Raw genomic sequence first — 24,163 nt, 5'->3', positions numbered from 1 at the left:
CTCACTGGCCTCCAGTGTCCGAAAAGGGGAAAGCCCTGACCATGTGGCTAGGAAGTGGTCCAGTCTGAATTCAATCCAGGTGTCTTACCTGTCCTGTAACAGAGATTCCCAAACTCTCATTATCCCCTTTTATACATGAGACTCAGAGAAGTTAAGTTGTATGGTCAAGGAATCAAACCCAGTCTCTCCAACTCTTTCTAAGAGAAGGGACACTAGGAGTCTGGGGTCTAGGGGAGGCAGCCAAGTTTGAGGGAAGGCAAAGTCCATGGATGGGAAGCCTTAACCCACAGATCCAGCTAGATCCAAGCCCACGAAGCTGCCTCACCCCTCCCTGATCCCCCAAATTTTGGACCCCCAACTTGGGCGCCAAGGCTTGGTCACCTTCTCCGAAAACGTCTTGTAGGGCCTCAGCATGGGATGGGTCTTCAGTTCCTCATCTATGTTCTCCCCATAGGACCAGTTGTTCTGGATCTGGAGGTGGAGAGGGGACAGGTGGGGGCAGTGTCACTATGGAGCTGGGCGTGGGAGCAGGATGAGGTGTGGACACACACTGAGAGGGAACCCTAGAGGGGCTGAGGGTTCCAGAGGAGGCTGTGAATCCCAGGAAGAGTTATGGGTCTCAGGGAAATCTGGGGCCCTCCGGCAGGATCTGGGTCTGGGGGAAAGCTGGGGTCTTGAGGAAGGCTGGCAGGGGTGGGGGTTCCTGGGGAGGGGAGGACCATGACGCCAACCTTGTCGAAGGCCCACTTCTCGTGTGTGTACTCCGCAAACTTGTTAATGAAGGAGTCCAGCTTCTCTGGGATGATCACACTATTAGTAGGGTGGGGTCAGCAGATGTTAGGGCTGTGGCCCCTCCTTCCACCTCTGAAACCTCTCCTTCTCCCAGCCCCCAGGCCCCCCTCCTGCCCCCAGGCCTCACTTGAGGGTCTCCACAGGCCGAGGATCAAAGTTGCCTTCAGCGTCCACCGTGGCCTTTTTCTCAGCCTTGGATGAATATGAGGCGTCCACGTAGTCGGGGGGCAGGGCCCCTGCGATGGCACACAGGCAGGGCATAGCCATGCGGTACAGCTCTGGGTCATATTTCTGGGGAGGTCAGGGCGGGGGGGTGTCACTGCAGGCCTGACGGAGCCTTCAAATCCTGGAGCACCAGGACTTCAAACTCACCCCTCCAATCATCACCCCTCTTTCTTGAGCCCTCAAACATGAAGTATGGTCTCTCTCCCTGAAACCCAAACCTCAGACCCACCTGGACTCTCAAACCACCCCTATGCTACCCCCTCCAAGCCCCCAAACTAGAGGCCCATTCCCTCTTCCATAATGTTCAAACCAGAGACCCAACTCATAGATTCTCCTAGATCCAAACCTGCAGAACTGCCTCCCTCCCTGAACCCCCAACTTTGAGGATTTCATTCTGGATCCCTGACTTCGGGCCCCAGACCCTCCAAACCGGCTTCTTTTAGGGCCCTTGGGTGCCCAGACCTTATGGGCCAGAGAGTCAAAGATGCCCCAGAAGAGTTTACGGGTGAGGTGCAGCTCTTCCTCCGAGGTGACCCCATAGTTGGCCCAGCCTGTGGGGAGGCAGTAGTACTTCCAACAACGCTCATAGTGGTTGGTGAGGAGCTGGGTGGGAACAAGAGGGGGACACATAAATGAGGGGGACATAAACAGGTGGCAGACGAATGAAGGCCCAGGGAGGCCCCGGGGTGGGGGTGGGAGGTGCCAGTGCTTTTAAATTATGAAGGAGGTGTGGATTATGCAAATGATATGCTAATAAAGGGGGGAAGGCATGTGTATTGGGAAGTGGTCCTGGACAGTTTATTATGTAAATTTGGCACTCTAATTCAGAGTCAGGATGGGCATTAAATCAGAGCTGGATTTGTCTGGTGTTCTTTATACAAATAAGCATGCAGATATTAATCCATGGGTAGGGTTATGTGCAAATGGGCATACGGATGAAGTGATCTGTGCTTATGTGAATTAACATGGCAAATAGAAACATAGGCAGCACCCCATGCAAACACGTGGTAGCTGGGAAGAGAGCCTCCACCAGCCAATATGCAAATTTGAAATGGGGGCTGATTTAGATGTATTATGCAAAATAGTTAAAATATCTGAGTTGGGGGTATCTCCTTATGCAAACTAGCATGCAAATGAAAATATAATAGGAGAGACAGTGTGCAAATATTCAGGATAGCTGTGGTACTATTTACTCATATAAATGCAGTCATTTGAATAGTGGAAGGCCGGTGGTCTAAGCATGCAAATAAGCATGCTAATTAGAAAAAGTGTGCCCCACGCAAATATATGCTAATTAAGGTGGGGTTGGCTCACTGTTATGCGAATTAAACGCTAATTAGGGAGTGTTAGAGGCACCAATGACGCAAAGTGAATGTTAAAGAGGTTTCTATGGGGCCCGCTGCCCGCGCGTCTTCAGGTTAACTGGCCTAGGCGGTGTGATACAAATGAGCCCCATAGTCCGAGGGCGGAGCAAGCCGGTGGGTGGAGCAAGCTGGTGGGTGGAGCATGGAAATACGCAAGCTGAAGCCTCACCTTGAGCGGCATCTTGGCGAACTCGTTAAGGATGGGCACGTCGAACACCAGGCGCCGCAGCAGGTGCTGCAGCATGGACGGGCGGATGTACCTGCGGGGACATGCACGGGGCGGGGTTATCTCACCCTGAGGCCCGCCCCACCCGTAGCTCCGCCCACCAGTGTCCCGCCCCACCTGCAGAGCGCCATCAGGCATTCCTCGATGACGTCGCGCTGCGCCTTGGTGAGCGATCGGCCGCGGGACAGGCGGTACACCGTGTGAAGCATGGAGTCCACCATGATGGCGCGATGCTCGGTTCCCGCAAAGAGGGGCGCACACTTGGTGATGAGCGGCAGCACCGCCAGGCACAGGTAACGGTTCAGCGCTAGCGCCATCTCCGTGGTGCTGAAAGTGGCCTGGGGCGCAGGGTGGGGACATCAAGCCCTGACACCCGCCCAGGATAACTCTGGGCAAACGACCCGGGCTTCTTCTGATCTTCCCCTGAAAACTTCTTCTCCCAGACTCCACTACCCTTAGTACTTCGGACTATGCAAAATTTCAAATACACGCAAAAGTCCAGGAGCCAATGAATGAACCCTCATTACCCAGATTAGGCTGTTCTGCAGACACCCACCTTCTGCATGCTTTTCCTCTCTACCCTCGCCTTTTTTCCTGTAATATTTCATGCAACCGCCAGCCATATATCATTTTATCCAAAGATACTTCAATATGTATCTCCATTCAGACAAGTATCAATACTTCTATTTAACATTCCATGCTGCCATTATCACACCTCACAGAATTAACGAAATCTCTTAATAATCATGATCTAATGCTAATAATCATGATCTAAAGCTAATCAATTAGCTTTCTCTAATTGTCTCAAAAATGGCTTTGCATTTACCTGCGATTGTTTGGATCAGGGCCCCAGGAAGACCCCCATACTGTACTTGGCTGACAGGTCTCTCCATCAGCAAGTGTTCCTTTTCCTCCCCCACTTTTAAGGCTATTTATCTGCTGAAGAAACCGAGTCATGGGTCCAAAGGAATTTCCTACATTTTGGCCTTGGTTGGTCGCTTCCCAGTGGTGTCAGTTAACTTGTTCCTCTGCCCCCTGTATTTCTGATAAACTGGTAGTTATAGATTCAAGTTCCGGGGTTCCCTTTCCCAATAGGGAACAGTCATTTCTCCCATCTTAAGAAGAGCCTTCTCTTGACCAAGTTCACCCAGCCAGCACATCGCCATTTCCCTGCCTCTTCTGTCACCAGCTTGTGTAGACTGTCAACACTCGCTGTCTCCAATACCTCACCTCTCAGCCTCTCTCTGAGAGGGGCTCTCTCTCTCTCTGTTTATTTTTTTTTTTGGCTGCACCGCATGGCATATGGGCTCTTCGTTCCCTGACCAGGGGGCAAACTTCCACTGCGCCCCCTGCAGTGGAAGCGTGGAGTCTTAACCACTGGACCGCCAGGGAAGTCCTCCCAGGCTCTCCTAAACCCTTTCCCATAAGGCTTTAGCCCCACCACCTCACTGAAACTGCTTCCCCCATTTGGCCAAACCAATGGTGAGTTATCAGTCTTCATCTTAACTTGGCATTGTCACCTTCTGTTATTATTGTTCTTGTTGTTGTGCACGGGTCTTTGTATCTCCACGGTGCTGAGCCATCACTGAGAATTCTTTTTTATAACCTGAGGTGTTGGAGGTTTCCACCCACCCTTTCCCAGAACTCAAGAGTTTTTCTTGGTTTTTGTTTTCTATCTTGATGGTGGGGGAGGGAGGATTATGATATGTACACAAGTTCAGAACAAACAAAAGTGCTGCCACTATTCCCATGACACATCCCACTCTGGAGGCCGGGAGAGTGGCCAGACTGCTCACCGTGTCCAGCGAGGCGGCCGCCCGCATGTCGGGCAGGAAACCCACGTCTAGCACATGCAGCAAGAACTCCTGGTTCTCGATGCCATACACGCGGTCCAGGAAGAGCACCATCGACGCCTTGTGGTCCGGCACAAAGGATGCCGACATCTTTGGCTGTACCAGTGCCCCATCTGTGGGCAAGAGAGCGGGGTCAGGGCTGCCCTTGGGGCCCCTCTGCTTCCTCCCCAGCATCACTCCCTTGCTGAGTCCCGCCCCTCCGCACCTTTGCCCAGGGTGGGGATCTGCAGTGGGAGGCTGATGATGCCCACGAGGTCGTCCAGGGGCACGAGGGAGCGCAGGATGGCGCGGATCCGCAGGGCCTCGCCTTTGCCGGCTTCGATTAGCTGGAGAGGGGAAGTGGGCATGTCATCAGGCACCCCCTGCCCCATATGGTCATTCCCCCATTCCACCCCTTCCCAACCCACTGGCAGGTAAAGACTCCGTCTCGTGGGGCTAACTCTAGAATTCCCAGCCCTGACCCCTCTGCCTGTGCTTCTCCCTGCAGCCCTGACTACCACTGGCTTTCATTGCCTGATCTCGCGCACTGGACTGAGAGCTCTGTGAGAGCGGGGCCAGGGGCTCTCTCAGCCACTGGTGTGTCCCCGGCATTGCCTAGCCCAGGACCACACGCATAGCAAGAGCTAAATCAATGTTGCTGAATGTCTGAATGAAGAGGTTCAAGGTTGGCTGTGCCCGCCCCCCAGCCCAGCCTTCAGGTCTCACATGCATCTCTGGTGCACAGCGTCCCAGCAGGTCGATCAAGGCAGCGTAGAAGGACATGATGGCATGTCCAAGGTGCACCCGGTTTTCCTCGGGGGGCTCCTCCCCGAAGCTGCAGGGGAAGGCGGGTGGTGTGAGGAGGCAGCGAGGGGCTCGGGGAGGGTGGTGGTTCTGCTGAGGAAGGGGCAGGAGACTCACAGCTCACGCCGCCGGTCCCTGCGGACTCCTGGGCCATCCCTCGCGGGGTCCTCGGAGATGCGGATGGCCTCTTCGATGGTGGCCAGCAGCCCCGAGCTGCCCTCACCCCGCAGGGCAGGCCCAAAGCACTCAGGCTTGCGGATCAGCAGACGCACCACCACATTGGCATTCTCCTCCACGCTCTCACCTGGCGGCTCGCGGGGTCAGGAGGCCTCATGAGCCACTGCCCAGGGTCCCTCCCTGGACAGCCCCTGACCTGGCACCTCAGGGGTGAACGTCAGGCCCCCGTTGACCTCCAGACCCTGCCCCGCGCCCACTTGGAGGCATCCCTGCCCAGGCCAGGCCTGTGGCCCAGGATGTGGGCCACACCCGAGGGAGGCTTTGGCCAGTGACCCCCAGCCTCCCGCCCTGTTACCGCCACCCCTTGCCTCACCGTTGACGAAGACGGCAAAGCGCAGGAAGTCCAGGTAGCGCTCGCCGCCGCAGGGGTTCCAGCCGATGTCTGGGTACCCTTTGGCCAGGAGGATGGGGCAGCTTTGGAGGCCACAGCCTGCCAGGTAGGACACCACCTGGGGGCACAGGAGGCTCAGCCAGAGACTATACCCACACCACCTTCCTCCCCGAGGCTCAAGTCCTTGCCCATCCCTGGAGCTCCGCAATCCAATTTGGATCCCTCAGCAAACAATAACCCTCATCCTCCACCATCATCTCCCACCTGGACCATCGCAGCCACCTCCTCCCTGGGCTCACTGTTCCCTTCAACCCCTAGTCTGTCCCCCACACAGTCAGAGAGACCCCTACTGTCTCACTTAGGGCTAAAGCCAGAGCCCTCGCTGTGGCCCACAGACCCTCCACACAATCTGCCCTTGTCAACTCCCTGCCCTCACATCCTAGCACTCACCCTGTCTCCCTCTGCTCCAAGCACACTGCTCTCTCTGCCGTTCCTCAGACTCATCAGGTTCACTCCTGCCTCAGGGCCTTTGCACTGGCTGCTTCCCAGCTTGGAATGCTCTTCCCCCTCACGTCCATATGGCCCCCATCTCCTTCAGAGCTTTACCTGAAGGTCACTTTCTCAGTGAGGCTTTCTCTGACCACTTGTGTCTAAACTCAGACACCCTCCCGACACTTGACATTTCTCTCCCTTGCTCACGTTTTCTCCTCCTTAACACTCGTCACTAGCTAATACACCACATATTTTACTTCTTCATCTTGTTTAGTGTCCCTCCTCCCAACTAGAATGTCAGCTTCACAAGGACAAGGACTTTTGACTCTCAATCACTGTCATACGCCTGCTGCCTTGGATGGGTCCTGACACATAGTAGATGCTCAAAAACATTTGTTAAATAAATAATACTATAATAGTAGACAACTGTTAGAGAGTGCTTACTGCTTTGTAAATGCTTTCGTGAGTTAACTTATGTAATCCTCAGAACAACTGTACGAAATTGTTTCTATTATATTCATTCTACAAATAAGGAGATGGAGGCCTGGAGAATTTAAGCCACTTGTCCAAGGCCACAGAGCAAGAGAGTGGGGCTGGGAGTAGGGGCGGGGAGTTGAATCTAAGTTGCTGAGCTCCAGAGCCCATGCCTTTCACTGCTACACACAGAAGCAGGGAGCACAGAGGGCCAAGAAACGTGCCAAGCCCACGTGGCTGGGGAGGGTGGGTGTGGATTTTCACTCAGCCCTGTGAGCGAGTGACTGGGTCCTGTCCCTTTGTTGCAAATTATTCCCCTTCTGATTCAGTTCTGGACCATGCACAATGGCACTCATAGAGTGGGACCCAAATCAGCAGGTGCCCCAAGCGGCCAGGTATGGGCCAGGCCTTCTCCCTCCACACCTTCTCCAGATCCTGCTCCTGCAACGCCAAGGCCAGCTCGTTGTTGTCGATGACGGAGGCAGCTGCCACATCCAGGGGCGTGGAGCCCTGCATGCCTGTCGGGGTGAGAGGCAGTGAGAATGCTCTTCGGAGGTGCCTAGCTGACTGTCTCACTTTTGCTTGCCTCACCTCCTCCAGGAAGCCCTCCTTGACCACCCCTTTTCCAGCCTGGGTCAGGTGCCTCCTCTGACTGTGCTTCTCCATCCCAGGCCTGACCAGTCCAGGCTGACACTGTCTGGGATGGGTTTGTCTACCCCACTCCACTGTGAACCCCATTAGGGCCAGGGCCAGGGCTGTCTGGGTATCCCCAGCACTTCTCATTACAGGTCCAGATCCAGGGTGAGTTAAGAGTGAGTATTTGTTAAATGACTAAGTGAGCCAGCGGAGAGTGGGGCCAGCCTGGGTGGACCGCCAGGAGTGGGCTCGGGGTTCCTCACCCAGGCCAATGCCGCTGTTCTCCAGCAGGTAGCTCAGGTGGTCAAACATGGAGCGCTGGTTCTGCCGGCTGATGCGGCAGAAGTAGCAGAGGAAGCGGCAGCAGCTGGTCACCATCTTGGGGAAGCGGATCTCCTGGGCAAGCAGGGTGGGCTGGTGGTCAGTGCCTGCCCTCCGGGGCCCCCTCCCCTGAGCTCGCCGGCCCACGCAGCCCCCTTACCTTGGATTCGCCACCCCCAAGGACATTCACCATGACCTCCATGACTGTCTCATGCATGCCCAGCGCCCGCATCAGGTTCGGGTGTTGGTAGAAGACTTTGTTGTTCATGATGTTCCTGTGGACAGGTAGAGTGCGTGGAGGCAAGTCCAGGGAGAGCCTCCAGACCCTTGCAGGAGCCATCACCACCACTGTGGTAAAAGTTAACATTTCCTGAACTCCTAGTCTGTGCCCGGCACCGCTCCCTTTACAGATCTGAACTCATTCAATCCTTATGTCGACTCTGGGAGGCGGGAACTAGAATTATCCCTCTTTCACAGACAAGGAAACCAGAGGGTCCAAGGTGGGCTCCCCTGGGGCGGAGATCTCTATCATGTTGCATGTTGTAACCCCAAGTGCCTAGAAAGGGCCTGGCACACAGTAGGTGCTCAATAGATGTTTGCTGAGTGAATGAATGAGGCTCACTTGGCACTGAGTGCTCAAGACTATTGTTATCATAATTATTATTACTGTTATTACCGCTACATGAGCTCACTGAAGCCGCACCACAACTCTTCAAGATAAGCGCGGCTCTTCCCCAGTTTAGAGATGAAGAAACCGAAGTTCAAAGAGGGTACATCTTGAGCCAAGAGTCACAGGTGAGCAGGAGCTGTTACCCAGGGGTGGGTGGAGAGGTAACGGGGTGGGGGGGGGGTGGACATTACCTAGGGAGATGGGCTAGCTGCTGGGCGGAGCACACCCCCCTGAGGATGGAGCAGAAGTAGGGAAGGACACATTATTGCGTCCAGAGGACGTGAGCCGGTGGACAAGCTTGAGCCGGAAGGTCTCCCCTCCCTTCCCCGGGGACGTGCAGCGTCAGGGGAGGGGCGGGGCCTCACCCAATGCTCTGGATCATGAGGTTTTCCTCCTGGAGGCCCATCTGCACGATGAGCAGGGACCGGATCTGGCCAAGGCACTCAAGCAGGCTCATGGTGTCCTCCACGGAGGAGGGTGAGATAGTATAGGCCCGGGGCAGGGCACGCAGCAGCTCCCCGAGCCCATCGTACTGCCGGTGCAGGAGGCTGAACATGGCCCGTACCAGCTCGGGGCTCTGCACGAAGTCCTCATGGGCCCAACGCACCACTGTGTGGGACACCAGCTCCTGCAGCGACTCTGGGAAGGGGACACAAGGGTAGGAACACTCTTCCTGGCCAGGGCCTTGAGCGAAAACGGTACAGAGGGCGCCCCTCTTTCCAGAGGGCTTCTCAGTTACTAACCACCCACCCCCCGCCCTCCCCCTGCCAGGAGGGGGCGGATTCTGGCAGATTTTGCTCTGTGGCTCTAGGAGTCTCCCTATCCTCTTCACCCTATACCCAGACCGTAAGTGCCCCCCTAAAAGCTTTAGGGGGAAAAAGCATTTGTATCACTGCAAAGTACCAGAGCGTTATTCTGAGCGCCTTTGAAAGTGCAAGTGGTAATTCCATTTGTTCTGTAAAAACACTGCTGATTTTTCATCATGGGAGACAACAGACACAAAGAAAAACTGTGAAGACTTTGGTGTCATCTGAAAATTATGTCAAAAATGAACTCTTTTTATTTTCCCTGGCGATGTCCCCAGGACTCTCCTCTTCTATATCCAGCATCCATTTCTCTCCCTGTCTCTCTTTCTCTCCCAACCCTTTTTCTTCCCAGGATTTCTGGGAGAGAAGACAGATGTCTCCTGTGTCTCAGGGTCAGGAGAAACCTTCCTGCACTGGCACTGAATGATGGTGTCAATTCATGACCTGTGACATGTCCTACCTTCCTTCCATCTGCTCTACACGATCTGGACCCATCACTTCTGACTTCATATTCTGTACCTCTCCTCCGGCTCACTCTGCTCCAGCCAGACTGGTCTCTAAACGCACCAAGCATCTTCCTGCCTCAGGGCCTTTGCACTGGCTGTTCCATCTGTACCAATCATCTTTCCCCAGATCTTTGCATACCTCACTCCCCCACTCCAACCTCTCCATCTTTGTCCCTCTCTCTCCTCTCACTCAGCTTTAGTTTTCTTCTTAATATGTGTGGCCATCTGACATTATGGTATATGTATATTGGTATCTTTTGTAATATTCTAAACTCCTTGAAGGCAGGGACTTTGACTCTTCCCCCTATTATGTTCCCTGGCCCTACCAACAGTGCCTGGCCCAGAGTTGGCCCAATAAAATTTCTTGAATGTTATAGAATAAACCCTCCACCAATGTTAGGGACTCTCTCCTTGTTATATGGTGTTAATATCTAGTTTGCCTAATGACCCATGGGCCCAACATTTATCACGACTGCTTTCCTAAGCCCTCAGCATAGGAATCATTTCACCAAGAAATAAGGGAAAAACAAAGAAAAGCCACAAGTACGTGGAAGCCATGGTGGTGCAGGAGATGCCCCATCCCAAGGTTGGATGTATGCCTCTGCTCTGGCCGCCATGCACCACACTGTTCCAACACACACACTGTGCAGCCCCAACTTCGGCGCCACGCCTCCAGCATGCCTCCCCTCTCACCCCTCTCTCCACTCCTCCTCTCTCATTAATACCCATCCACCCGTCCCTTGGGCTACTCCTGGTGGCCTGTCTTGGACCCAGAAACTCCCCAAGCGCAGGGCTGCTTGGCCCACCCCTGTGCCATCCCTGGTGGCCCCGGTCCTCACGGGGTTTGTGCTCCTCAGCAGGTGGCTCCTCTTCCGGTTTCTCCTCCTTCTTCTTCAGCAGCCGTACCTTCTCCAACAGGCTCATCAGGCGGCTGCCCAGGGTGGCTTCTTCCTCTGGTTCTTCCTCCTCCCCCGCCAGCTGAATTCCTGGAGGTGGTCAAGAAGAGAGAGCGTGTCATTCATCCGTTTGCTTATTCATCTGCTCTATCATTTCCTTCTTTATTCATTCATGTGTTCACTCACTCATTTCTCATTCATGTGTGCATTCACGGGGGGTTCCATTTGTTTCTTTATATGTTCATGTTTGTTCATTTATTCATTCCTTGAATCATTTGTCTTTTAAATCAACTATTGCAAGTATCTTCAAAGAGCTAAAGGAAACCAAGTCTAAAGTATTAAAGAGAATTATGATGGCAATGACTCATCAAACAGAGAATATTAATAGAGGTAGATAATATACAAAATAACCATACAGAGTTGAAAAGTACAAAAACTGACATTTAAGAAACACTAGAGGGGTACAACAGCATACTTGAGCTGGTAGGAGAAAGAATCAATGAACTTGAAGGTAGAACAACGGAGGTTATCCAGTCTGAAGAAAAACTAACAGAGCCTCAGAGACCTGTGGGACACCATCTAGTGTACCAACAGATGCATAATGGGAGTCCTAGGAGGAGAGATGAGGAAGGAGCAGAAAAATATTTGGAAAAATAATGGCCTCAAAGTCCCAAATTTGATGAAAAATATTAATCTACACATCCAAGAAACTAGGTGGCCTAGGGGTTAGGGTTCCTGGCTTTCACTGCCGTGGCCTGGGTTCGATCCCTTGTTGGGGAACTGAGATCCCACAAACCTCATGGTGCGGCAAAAACCAAAAACAGCTCAAGTAGGATAAATTCATTGAGCTCCACGCCTAGATAGATCATACTCAAACTGCCTAAAGGCAAAGGTAAAGAGAAATCTTGAAAGCCAGCCAGGGAAAAATGACTCATCACATATAAGAAAATCTTAGTAAGATTATCAGCTGACTTATGAGAAAAAATAGAGGTCAGCCATCCACCCCTCCAGCCATCCTTCTTTTCATTCATCCAACCAGTCAGCCGTCTCTTCACGCATTTCTTTATTTGGCCATCCTTCTCTCCATCAGTTCACACACTCTTCCATCCAGCTATAGCTACAGCCATGTGTCCACATATACATCCACCCAAATACCCACATAAACATATCCTTCCACTCATCATCCACCTGTTCACTGACATGTTCATTCATTCAGTCACTCATTCATTTTACCAACAGGTACTGCACGAATACTGTAGATATTTAAGATCAGGAAAACTTCAAGACAGGTCTCAAGAGCAAGTTTGGGAGGAGGATTCTCTGATCTCCTCTCTTACCACAGTGTGTCAGCAGGTCTTGATGAAATTCGAGCAAATCCTGTCGGATCTCTTCAGGGACAGGACAATCTTCCTCGTCGTCAGCATCTTTGAAGTGCAATAGCATGTTGATCTAGGGGAAGGTCAAAGATTAGAATGAGGGTCAGAGACCCCAGAGCAGGAACTCTGAAGTCAAGGATCAAAGACCCTATCGTGAGTTCCTGTCTAAGGTCATTAGCGAAGAATATCTGGGCGACTAAATGTTCGAAAGGAGTCAGGGTCAGTCTGCGGTGACTCAGAAGTCTGGTTCAGAGAGAGGTAGAAGAGTAACAGATAAGTATATGGATAGGGTCAGAGGTCAAGCTCAGATTTAGAGGTTAAGTGAGTATCGTCAGTGATCAGAGTAAGGGGAGAGGTTGAGGTTGGGTTTAGACAGTAAGGCCAGCTGGGGTCAGGGGTCAGAGGACCTGCTCCTGGGGTGGGGAGCGGAACTCGCGAGTACGTCGGGCAGTCTCAGCTGCAGTCATGGTGAAGGCTTTCACAAGGATGCTGTAGCGGTCCCTCTGGTTGGCCTGGAGCTTGTCCACGTAGCGCTCTGCAAAGGCTGCAAGAGACTCTACACGGTGCTGCAGCTCTTGGTCACAGAAATACTCCAGCAGGTGACACATCTGTGGGATGACAGCCATGCAGTAGGAGGGATGGTGGTGAGACCGTCAGGACTTCCTTGAAACTCTTCTTGCTTTCTCTCCCCACTCCATAGCCCTGCTCTGGTCGAGCCACCACTGTCTCCTGCCTGGATCCTCAAGCCGGCCATCTGCACGGTCTCATCCCTCTAATTCACCTCCCACATGGAAACCAGATAGCTCATTCAAAGCCAGCAGCACTCCACCGCTTTATGCCCTTCCACAGCTCCCCAGGGCCTTGGGACAAAGTCCGCACTCAAGCCCCACCAGACCCTGTGTGTCCTAGCCCAGAGGGATGGAGGCTGGAAAACAGGAAGAGTCAGCCCACCTGTAACTTAACAGACTCCGGCAGCTTCATTTGCAGCAGCCCCTCCTCCAAGTCTTCTTCTTTGTCCCCTTCTGCCGCCTCCTCTTCCTCTTGTTCTGCATCTTCCTTCTCCTGTGCCTCTTCCTCCTCGTCCTCCTCCTTCTCCTCCTCGTCCTCCTCGTCCTCCTCGTCCTCCTCTTCCTCGGTGAACACTTCAGGCTCAATCATCTTTAAGATCTGTTTCACATCCTCATCGCCAAAGATACCCATCACCTACGGGACAAAGCCCGGGTCTGTCACTGTGGCCTGCAAGGCTTCCATAATCAAGACCCAGCCTCACTCCCCAGATCTGTTTCTCCTGCACAGGCCAGATTCATTCCTGCATTGGCTGTATATGGCTCCTCTTACAAGCAGGAATGGCACCCCACCCCCGCCCTGCCACCCATCCTCCTTAAGATCCCCCCAGATCCACACCCTGTGTCCCACGTACGTGGCCCAGACTACATAGCCGAACATGCGCACCTCTCCCTTCACAAGAAGTGTCCTTTTTCCCAAGCTTGAGCATTTGTTACTCTGTAACAGGACACACCCTACACCTGAGGCCCTCATAGCTCCCAGCATATGCTAGCTCTCAGTCAACATAATGAAGATGCTATCAGATGGAAGGAGAGTAGGTAGATAAAAGGGAAAAATAGTGGGGAAAGAGAGAGAGATGAATGAACGGGTGACTGGGTGGATGAATTAATAAATGGAATAGTAGAGGTTTGATGGGGAGATGGATGGATGGGTGGATAATGAACTGAGAGATGAAGGTAAAGGTGGAAGAAGAGATGGTGGGTAGATGGATGACGGGATAAACGATGTATAGATAGGTGGGTGGATAGATGGTTTGACAGATGCATAAGCAAGTAAATGAGTGGACGGGCAAATAGATAAATGGGTAACTAACCAGGCACCGGGGTAGGATGGATGTGTGGATGGGTGGATAGGTTTGCGTATGAAACATTGGATGGATGGATGGATATATGGATGAGTCATTAGACGGGTATGTGAATGAAAGGGTACATGAAATGAAGAAGGGGTAGAAGGATGGAGAATGGGTGAATTAAAGGGTGTAGATGGTTGGATGGATTTGTGGGTACGTGGATGGGTCTTAATATATATGGATAGAGAGATGCATGGATTGATGGACAGATAGGTGGAAGATGGAGAAATGGGTGAATCTGTGGATGGGTGGATGAACAGATGCACAGGTGGAAGGAGGCTGATGGTTGAATGCATGAAGGGAAAGACAGATTAATAAATGGGTAGGGGGACGGATGAATAGATGAAATGGTGGGTGTGATGATGCGTGAATGAATGGACAACTAGATTGAAAGTTAGATGGATACATGGATGGATGGATGGATAATTGGGTGGAGACTGGAAGGATAAATAGATGAGGAACATTTGGATGGAAAGATGGGGGTATGTTTGAATGAATAGGTGGATGGATGGAAAGGCTGGTGGAGGATGGATGAATGACGGTTGGTTGGATGGATGAATGGAAAGAAGGAAGTGATTACTAAACAGATGAATAGATGGCAGACGAATGGATGGAAGGAAAAGTGAATGAGCAGATGACAGAAGGATAAGTTGGAAGGTGAAGGGTATATGGACAGAGAGATGAATGGGTAGCTGGATGTATAAACGGGAGGGGAACATATGGAGGTATGTAGGTACAGATGGATGGATGATTTGGAATGTGAAAGAACAGGCCAGAGGGAAGCAGGAGGAAGCCATTACCAGCAGGGTGGACACAAGCTTGAGCACGGGCACAAACTGGAACTCCACGGAGCCCCCGACAGGGTCGCGTGCGTGCTGCCCACCGTCTCGCACTGCCTCCCCCAGCATTCTTAGTGCTTTGTCCCGAAGAGCCTCCAGAGGGATGCTGGGGCTGAGACGGGATGGAGCTTCTGCCGCCCCAGCAGCTGGCAGGGCAGCCACAAAACAGGGAGCTAAGAAATGGTGTGGAGGCCGCAGCGAGGTGGTGACGCCGACACCAGGAAGGCTGTAGCGGCGGGGACCATTATCCGCCCTTTTTCCAGGCGGGAAGAGGGTGATGGCACGGGTCTCAGGAGTGAGGGGCACAATGTACTCAGAGAGCATGGAGCGGCGGCTGCGGCAGGCACTCTCGAGATGGATGCTGATGAGGAGGTCGTAGTAGCCTGCACGCAGGGGGCCGGGCAGGTGCGCGTCTTCCAGGGCGTGCAGCAGCTGTGCCTGGTCCACGTGGCTGCACAGAGCATGTGCCACGCGGTTGTTGCCCAGGGCGCACACGGCGCAGTAGAGGCGGAGGGTGTGCGAGTGGAAGCGCTGCAGGTCCAAGCGCTCCGACAGCTCCAGGATGTCCATGCATCTGCAGTGGAGATGGGCCACATTCAGGGACTCAGCAGGCAGAGGAGGTGGGAGACAGAGACACAGACCGCAGAGAGGCAAAGAGGTGCTCAGGGGAGTGTTGGTGGCCCCAGCAGCGAATCCCAGTGTTCTGCTGGGTCAAGTTTCTGTGAGGTCTGTGGAGCTGAGTCTAGGAGTCTTTTAATGGTTCTGGAAGTCACTCAGTGGTCTGAGGGCTCCCTGACATATATCTGGGTTCCATGGGATGGTCTGGTACTCTGGGGATCTAAGAGTCCATGGGAAATATCTGGTGACCCTGAGATGTATCTAGGATCCCAGGTTGGGTCTGAATCCCCCTCTGGCAGGTCTGAGTACCCTGGTTATATTTGAGCACCAACAGAATGTAAACTCCGCCAGTGCAGGATATTTCTGCCTCTTTTGTTTGTTTGTTTGCTATATTCCCAGCACCTAAAAAGGACTTAGCAGGCTTCCCTGGTGGCGCAGTGGTTAAGAATCCACCTGCCAGTGCAGGGAACATGGGTTGGAGCCCTGGTCCGGGAAGATCCCACATGCCGCAGAGCAACTAAGTGAGTGCACCACAACTACCCAGACTGTGCTCTAGAGCCCACGAGCCACAACTACTGAGCCCGTGTGCCGCAACTACTGAAGCCCGTGCGCCTGGAACCCGTGCTCTGCAACAAGAGAAGCCACCGCAATGAGAAGCCCGTGCACTGCAACAAAGAGTAGCCCCCACTCGCTGCAACTAGAGAAAGCCCACATGCAGCAACGAAGACCCAACACAGCCAAAAATAAATAAATAAATAAATAAAGGACTTAGCAAATAGTATGTGCTCAATAAATATTTGTTGTAGGAACAAATGAATAAATGGGTGTGTCTGAGGCCCCTGGGGATGGGTCTGAGTCCTCCTGGGCCGGTCTGAGTCCCCTGAGTTATACAAGAGCATTACTAGAATGTCCATTCACAAGAGTTTGGTGTCTCCAGGCTAGAATTCTGCTGTCACACAGGAGGAGCTCAGAGCTATCTGTCGAATCAGTGAATAAAGGAAAGATGAAGCATCTTCCTCGGGTGAGTCTGGGATCCTGGCCACATTTAGAGTCCTTAAAAGCTTTCCTGTCATCCATGTGAATACTCTTTAGCCCGGTGTGCCTGGGTCCCCTGGAGCGGGTTAGATATCTCCAAGGGATACCTCTAAAGTCTCCTGGGTATGTCCAAGAGAACCCGGGGCGCCTCCAGGCCTCTCTGAATAATGTGCAAGACCCTCTGAGGTGCACTTGAGGCCCCTGGGATGCTGTGTGGTCTCCTTGCTGTGGATCTGGACTCCCTGCGATGGGTTTGGAGCCCCGTAGGTGAGTCTGGAGTCCACTGGGGTGTTAGCTGGGGATGCCTGGGCTGAGTCTGGGTCCCCTGAGGTGGGTCTGAGCCTGCTGAAAGGGATTTAGAGCCCCCTGGAGTGTTATCTGGGGATGGTAAGGTAGGTCCGGGGCTTCCGGGGTAGTGGGGAGGGGCACCGGGTGGGATCCAGACCCCAGAGCGCTTGCAGTATCCGCCCCACCCCTGGGCGCCGGGGCTGTCCCTGACCGGTTCTCCTCGGGGATGTGCAGCGCCATCATGGTCAGCGGCTCCTGGCACTGCACAGCCCAGCCCAGCCGCTCGCCCGCACGCCACGTGTCCACCTGCAGGAAGTGGTTGGGCATGCGGCTCCACGACACGGGCATCAGCATCTGCACCTCGAGCCGCGGCGGGCACTGTGGGGTGGGGTTCTTGCGCTCGCTCAGAAACATGGCGGCCGACAGCGGCATGATGTTCTGGGGACACAGGGGGATGCACGTGTCAGGATTCCCCACCCTTTCCCTCCCGCCACTCTGTTTCCAGGAAGACCTCCCGGATTTCTCCCCCCACTTCAGCCGCTCTGCCAGCCTGACCTCCCACACCTCTGTCCTCAGCCTGCCCCTATTAGCGCCCCATCACGGCAACCTGACCTTCTGCTTCCCCAGCTCAAACTGGATGACGTTCTGGTGTGTCGGCAGGACAAAGACAGCAGGAAACAGCTTTGTATTGGGCTCCACCTGGAAAGGGAGAAGAGGGCAGGGTGAGGAAGGAGATGAACTGGAGGTGGTACTGACTCTGGATCCCCGACTCGGGAGCCAGTTGCCCCAGCCTGATGCTGCTGGCGTCTACAGATCCAAACTCAGGCACTGGAGGCTCCGCAAGAGCCCTGAAGTGGCTCACGGGCTGCACCTCCTCTGACCCAATGAGGCCAACCTCCTCCACCTCCCCCAGGGCAACCTGTCGTCTGGGTCTTTGCGCACACCGTGCCCACCCCCACCCACGAATGCCATTCCTGTTTCTCTCCCAAGCACTTATTTATTCTTCAAAGTTCAAAAAGCATCCTCTAAAAAAAAAAAAAAAGCATCCTCTGACTGCCTTTCCCTGCAGCCCCTCTGATCTTTGAAGAGAAACCCACCCAGGCTCTAGCACAACAAACACCACTATCTGTGAAGCAGTCTTGTCAAACCTGAATCTAATCCAATCTAATCTGGACCCATCTCCCAGTTTACAAGAAAATACAGGGGACAGAGGAAAATGTTTAAATGACACCTCAGGTGTGCACCAGCCAGATTCAGCCTGTGGGAAACTAGGCCAGCACTCTTCAGATGGTAGTGTGCACACGAATGCCCTGAGATTTATTTTAAAACTCAGATTCTGGGGCTTCCCTGGTGGCGCAGTGGTTGAGAATCTGCCTGCTAATGCAGGGGACACGGGTTCGAGCCCTGGTCTGGGAGGATCCCAGATGCCGCGGAGCAACTAGGCCCGTGAGCCACAACTGCTGAGCCTGCGCGTCTGGAGCCTGTGCTCCGCAGCAAGAGAGGCCGCGACAGTGAGAGGCCTGCGCACCGCGATGAAGAGTGGCCCCCGCTCGCCGCAACTGGAGAAAGCCCTCGCACAGAAACGGAGACCCAACACAGCCATAAATAAATAAATAAATAAATAAATAAATAAATAACTGAGCTAAAATTCAAGCCCTCTTAAAAAAAAAAATCAGATTCTGATTGGGCAGGTCTGGGTAAGAGCCTGAGATTCTGCATTTCTAACAGGCTCCCAGGTGATGCAGAGCCTGCTGGTCCCGGGACCACACTTTGAGGAGCAAAGTTCTACCAGACAGACAGCTGATTTCTTCAGTGAGTACATTTCAAAGGGGAAAAAAAGAAAAAAATGGAAGGGAAAGCTACATATGAAAAGAGACTGAAGGGACTTAGCAACCAACCAAAACATATCACCTTATTTAGATTCTGATTCAAACAAACAGTAAAAAGGCATTTTGGAGACAACCAGAGAAGTTTGACCATGGGCTGGATATTTGGTGATATCTAAGAATTCTTGGGGTTTTTTTAAGACAACAGTGGTATTGTAGCTATGTTTTTTAAAAGAATCCTTATCTTTTAGAGATACATACTGAAAAGAGACAAACTGTATCATATATCTGAGACAAACCATACGATATCTGGGATTTCCTTCAAAATCCTCCAGTGGGTGTGGATGAAGATGAATCAAGGTTAGCCGTGAGTGGGTACTAGTTGGAGCTGTGTAATGGGGACATGGAGGTTCATTACGCTGTTCTATTTTTGCGCATTTTTAAAATTCTCCATTTAAAATAAAGTTTTATAAAATAAATAAAGTTAGATGGATTAATGGATGGATAGCAGATTCGTGGTAGTAGGTATATGGGCATTCATGATACAATTCCTTCAATTTTGCTGTATGCTTGAAATCTTTCATAATAAAGTGATGAAAAGGAAAATCCCACCTTAGAATTTTGGCCCATCCCAGGATGTGCCCTGATTGGTGAAAAGGTGGCGACTGGTATCACCCAGCCCAAGAGGGATATGGACCTCTCTCCAAGGTCAAGGCTCTGCTCTGTCTCCCCCTTTCTGGATGTCAGTTTGAGGAATGGTTCACCTAGGTGGTCTCCCAGGAACCTCCCAGCTCTGGCCTGTCCTGAGGCTGTTTTATCCTGTCTCTCTGGGGTCTGCCCTCAGAGGGTGTCTGGGAGGGATGTCCCGGGATGCTGAGACACGAGGATGCTATTGCTAAGTTGCTGAATGAGGGCTGGGCTTACCTGGAAAAAGGTGTTGCTCTCTTTGCCGTTGGCAGTAAAGGTCATCAGGCCAGTGGCCAAGTCCACCAGGCAGCCAATGACAAGGTCTGTGTGGCTGATCCGGCCCTGCTGCCCGGGGCTCACGAAGTCTCCACCCCACACCATGTAGCAGTTGCTGCACTTGAGGCTAGAGGACACAGGAGTGATCAGTGCCCCGATCGCCAGCCGAGGCGCTCTGGACCCTGGACGCCCCCTTCCCTGAGCTCCCGGAATACCATGACTCAGAGCCCCACCCCCAAACGCCCGCCACCTGCAGACCTGAGTGCTGAAACCCCTCACCCCAGACCCTGAGCCCCTCGGAGCTAGAATTCTTAGAAGCTGGTGGGGGGAAGGGGTGGTTCCAGAACGCGGAGAAGGAGAAGGGGAGCAGGACGAGAGGATAGAAAAAGGAGGTAAACTAGAAAGAGGACGGCAAGATGGAAGAGGAGGAGAAAATGGAAAAGAAATGGACGAAGAAGAGGAGGGAAAACACAGAGCAGGAGCCATGGGAGGAAGACAAGTAGGAAGAGAGGAGGGGCTTCCCTGGTGGCGCAGTGGCTGGGAGTCCGCCTGCAGGTGCAGGGGACGCGGGTTCCTGCCCCGGTCCGGGAAGATCCCACATGCCGCGGAGCGGCTGGGCCTGTGAGCCATGGCCGCTGAGCCTGCGCGTCCGGAGCCTGTGCTCCGCAACGGGAGAGGCCACAGCAGTGAGAGGCCCGCGTACCACAAAAAAAAAAAAAAGGAGGAAAGGAGGAGGAGGTGCCCGGCGCTGACCTCCGGTCTCCCACGGCCCCCGCCCCTGCCCGCACCTGCTGTGGATGTTGCCTTGCTCATCCCCCATGGTCACCGTCACCACGCGGACCTTGCTGAGGTCGAAGTTCATGTCGTGCTGATGGTAGTCCGGGGTGACCCAGCCCACCCACACACAGCTGGGCTCCTGGCCGGCGAAGACCCTCACGGAGTAGTAGTACTGCAGAGGCAAAGGGGGGACCGGTGGTCAGTGGGCTTCCCTGAGACTCTGAATTGACTTCTCTGGATTCTCAGTGTCCTCTGGGAGTTTAACAAGAAGTTGCTGGATTTGAGACCCCCTGGGTCTGTGTCCCTCTGTCTCTGTATTTACTGATGTATTCCTAGATTCGGGAATCCTTTGGGACTGTTTCGTGATACACCCAAATTTGGGTCCCTCCCCAGGTTATACAGCAAAGTTATAAATAAATAATAGCTCACAAATGAACTCACTTCAATCCTTACACCAAGCGGATACACTTTTTATCTCCATTTTACTGATGGGGAAACCATAGTGCTTCCACAGCAGAGAAGACATAGAGCCGTGAAGTGACACCCAGGTAGCCCGTGATCCTAACCACTAGGCTGCTTGTCTCAGAAAATATTCCAGATTTGGTGAATCCCCAAACTGTATTGGAATACTTGTGAATTTTGGTTCCCAGGAATATACTAGAATAGCTACTAAGTTTGGGGTGTTGAGTTTATATGGGTGAACCCAAATATTGGGGTGCCGAGTCTATGTTGGTTTATCCCTGGGATTTGGGGGGCCCTGGGAGTTCTATCAGTGTGCCCCATGGCTTCATTGTGTTCCCTGCAATTTTTAGGCCCCTTAGCTATATGGATTTAGGGGTTCAAAGGGTTAAATTGATGTGTACTGTATTTTGTGGTCTCCTGTATATATTGTGGTGTCCCCAGATAAGGGCAATTACTGGGGATTACAGCATGAAATTTGGAAATCTGGAGGGGGGGCCTGAAGTTGAGGGTCCCTGGTTCCCACCGTGGTGGTATTGAGGATGATCTCAGGGTCATCACGGTCGTCAGCAGGCATCACCTCGCGAGGGAGTCGGGGCAGAGTGGGGGTGGCTGGTGGCTGGGTCATCATGGCGGCCTTTTTGGCCTTGAACAAGAACCTGGTGGTGGAGAGGAGAGGCTGTCACGAGACTCACTCTCAAGCCCAGCTCCCCAGCCCTCTCCATCGCAACGTTCGTGCCTCCACCTCCATCCTAAATAAGCCTCGTTTCTAATACCCAAGGCCTCGCCTCTAGAGGGATGAAATTCCCAACTGCACCAGCACAGTCCACCGTGGAGGAGCTCTGTGCTTTCGGATTCCGGGTTATCCAGATGTAAAGGTGCCTCTGGGAACATGGAGGTTCCCTTGGGGAGCACACAATGGTCCCCGAAGTCACCATGTCTCATGTGGGTGCTAAAGGCATTTGGGAAAGGACAATTCTTCATCGGGCACTGCCTTGTGCACTGAAGACATGTAGAATCCCTGGGGCCCCCAGCCAGCAGTACCTCCCCCCAAAACTGTGATAACTAAAAACCTCCCATCATCTCCAAACATCCCCTCAAGAGACACAGAACTAAATCCCACTGAAAACTACTGCCACAGTAGGGGAAAAGCAGATTTCGTTTCATTTCAAATTGAATGCCCTTTGAGGGTCTCCCTTGAAGTTAGTTTTTGGGGGGGTACATTTGAGACACAGGAGTGACCCCAATTTAGAAGACCAATGATATTCACTGGGTACCTTGGGGTACAGTCAACTTTCCCAAGATTCTGAGGTCCCCTTTAGTGTTCACAGATAATGAAGTCCATTGGATGAAAAGCTTTGGTACCCCAGGGACCGTGGAGCTCTCCATAGATACAGTGGGGCATCCCGATTTTACATTCCTTTAGAGCATCCCAGGGAAATAATAACGTTCACTCGAGACATAACAGGATCCCTCAGTAATCTGACCCCACTTAGCATATATGGGCCCACTTTGGGATACAGTGGGATTTCTCAAGTTCCTGAGGTTGCCTAATTGGGGGTCCCAGGACAGACCCCCAAACCCCACCCTGCCCCACCCTGGACTCACCCTCTCTTCTTGTTCTTCTCCGTGGTAGCATCCTTCTCATTCTCTGCCCTGGGAGGCTGGGCCTCTACCCCAGCCTGGGCGGTGCCCCCGGGTGACCCTTCCTTGGCAGTTCCTTCTTTGCCCCCCTCAGCCTCGCCCCAGTGCCCAGCTGAGCGGCGCAGGTTCTCATAGTCGGGATCAGGCTCCGCTGCCCGGGCCTCATCCTCAGCAGGAGGCTGCAGGCCGGGGGGTGCCAGAGGGGTGGCCCCTGCGGTGCAGCGGAAGTGCTGGTGGAACTGGACCGGAAGGCTCAGCCGGAGAAACAGCATCTCCACCAGACTGTTCTGGGAGCCCCATGTGCGGTGGGTCAGGCGCAGGCAGGGGGGTGTGTCCACGGTGCCGTCCACACGAGTCACCTGTGGGGGTGAGGCAGGAAGCCCTGAGCCAGGAGGGTGAGCTAGGCCATTGGCCCTAAACCTTATTACACACAGAGTCACCACGAGGCCTTAGAGCACCGTGTGAGAATTAGCCAAAGACTCACTCCTCCGAGCGTACGAACTCCCATGGGACACACAGCTTGGCCGTGGGGTGCATTCAGCCGTCTGTCTACCTTTGTCTGGACACCTTCGTACAGTGGGCAGCCCTGGTCAGACACTGGAATCACCTGGGGAGCTTTCAAAACCTTCCTGCGCACAGGGCTCACTCCAGACCAGGTCATCCACCCATCCACCCATTCATTCTTCCATCCTTCCACCCACCAATCCATCCATCCATCCATTCACCCATCCATCCATCTAACACTGCACAAATATTTACTGAGCACCTACTGTGTGCCAGGCACTGTTCCAAGTGCTGGGAACACATCAGTGAACAGAACAAGGGCTCTTGGGGAGAGCAGCCCAGAAGGGTCAGATTTTTTTAAAGGCTCCCCAGAGGAATTTCTGTTAGACTTGTTGGTTGTGGGAATATAACACTCAGAAGAACGCACACGTCGTAAGTGCACAGCACAATGAGGTTTTGGAGGGACCACGCCTATGTACCCAGCACTCAGATGGAGAAATGGAACACCACCAGTCCCCCTGGGAGTCCCCTCAGTGCCCGTTTAGTCACTACACTCTCAAAGATAGCGAGGGATTCTGATGAGGGAAATGCACCGACCTGGCCTAAATAAAGGGCAGGAGCTGAGAGAGGGACAGGTGCCCGGCCTGTGCGCTCCAAAGGCAGACTCTCAAGTTTTCTGGAGACTCCATTAACAACTGGAGCAGTTCCCTTTCTTTGATGCCCCACCTCAAGTTGACCTCCTCAAGGGCCAATTGCCAAGAGAGACCTCTGTGCTCCTCACCAGCCAGTGTATTCACCCCAAAACTGTGCAACCAAGACTGTCTGCAGGGTCTCTTTCTCCCCTCTCTCCCGTCTCTCTTCTAAATCCTGTTCTGCCTCTGCTCCTTGGCAAGCCTTGACCATCTCCTTCCTGTGGTAAGTATGCAAAGCAACTTAATGTCTGATTATTCGTTCACAGTTAACGCCCTTCTGACTTAGCACATCACAGGTTAGCTTTGCCCATTCTTGAACTTCCTGTGAATGGGATCCTACAGTATGTGCTCTTTTGCGTCTGGCTTCTTTCATTCAACATCATGCTGAGAGACTCGTCCATGTGGTTGTGGGTAGGTTAGTTTATTCATGCTCACTGCTGTCTAGCATGCTGTTCTTTGGGTTGAGAACACCATCTGGCAGTGGCAGGGATTGGGAGGTTCACGTCTTCCCCACCATCCTCGCCCACCCCAGGCACCTCTCTGGGCTTAGTGCTCCCACTCTCGCCTCCTCCAATCCACTGTCAATAGAGACCTTTCCAAAACTCAGATCTAGAC

General features: G+C 52.9%; 1 protein-coding gene across 1 annotated transcript in view; it reads right to left on the bottom strand.

The window, feature by feature from the left end:
- Nucleotides 1–24,163, bottom strand: part of RYR1 (ryanodine receptor 1) — an 85,729-nt gene that overhangs the window by 30,783 nt on the left and 30,783 nt on the right. The window contains exons 28-53 of the mRNA XM_073796818.1: nt 22,317–22,711; nt 21,235–21,367; nt 20,261–20,421; nt 19,434–19,599; nt 17,296–17,382; nt 16,895–17,121; nt 14,704–15,316; nt 12,940–13,191; nt 12,396–12,596; nt 11,950–12,061; nt 10,556–10,702; nt 8,770–9,043; nt 7,895–8,009; nt 7,677–7,809; nt 7,201–7,295; nt 5,794–5,929; nt 5,361–5,547; nt 5,166–5,274; nt 4,666–4,786; nt 4,404–4,573; nt 2,725–2,945; nt 2,551–2,641; nt 1,480–1,620; nt 920–1,083; nt 732–810; nt 360–471 (exon numbers count right to left, since the gene is read on the bottom strand). Coding sequence (XP_073652919.1) covers nt 360–471; nt 732–810; nt 920–1,083; nt 1,480–1,620; nt 2,551–2,641; nt 2,725–2,945; nt 4,404–4,573; nt 4,666–4,786; nt 5,166–5,274; nt 5,361–5,547; nt 5,794–5,929; nt 7,201–7,295; nt 7,677–7,809; nt 7,895–8,009; nt 8,770–9,043; nt 10,556–10,702; nt 11,950–12,061; nt 12,396–12,596; nt 12,940–13,191; nt 14,704–15,316; nt 16,895–17,121; nt 17,296–17,382; nt 19,434–19,599; nt 20,261–20,421; nt 21,235–21,367; nt 22,317–22,711 — 4,642 coding nt within the window. The remainder of the gene's footprint in view (nt 1–359; nt 472–731; nt 811–919; nt 1,084–1,479; nt 1,621–2,550; nt 2,642–2,724; nt 2,946–4,403; nt 4,574–4,665; nt 4,787–5,165; nt 5,275–5,360; nt 5,548–5,793; nt 5,930–7,200; nt 7,296–7,676; nt 7,810–7,894; nt 8,010–8,769; nt 9,044–10,555; nt 10,703–11,949; nt 12,062–12,395; nt 12,597–12,939; nt 13,192–14,703; nt 15,317–16,894; nt 17,122–17,295; nt 17,383–19,433; nt 19,600–20,260; nt 20,422–21,234; nt 21,368–22,316; nt 22,712–24,163) is intronic.

This window comes from Tursiops truncatus, chromosome 19 (assembly GCF_011762595.2).
Source record: "Tursiops truncatus isolate mTurTru1 chromosome 19, mTurTru1.mat.Y, whole genome shotgun sequence".
NCBI lineage: Eukaryota > Metazoa > Chordata > Mammalia > Artiodactyla > Delphinidae > Tursiops > Tursiops truncatus.
The sequence above is the reverse complement of the archived record's forward strand: the minus strand, read 5'-3'. Positions and strand labels throughout refer to the sequence as shown.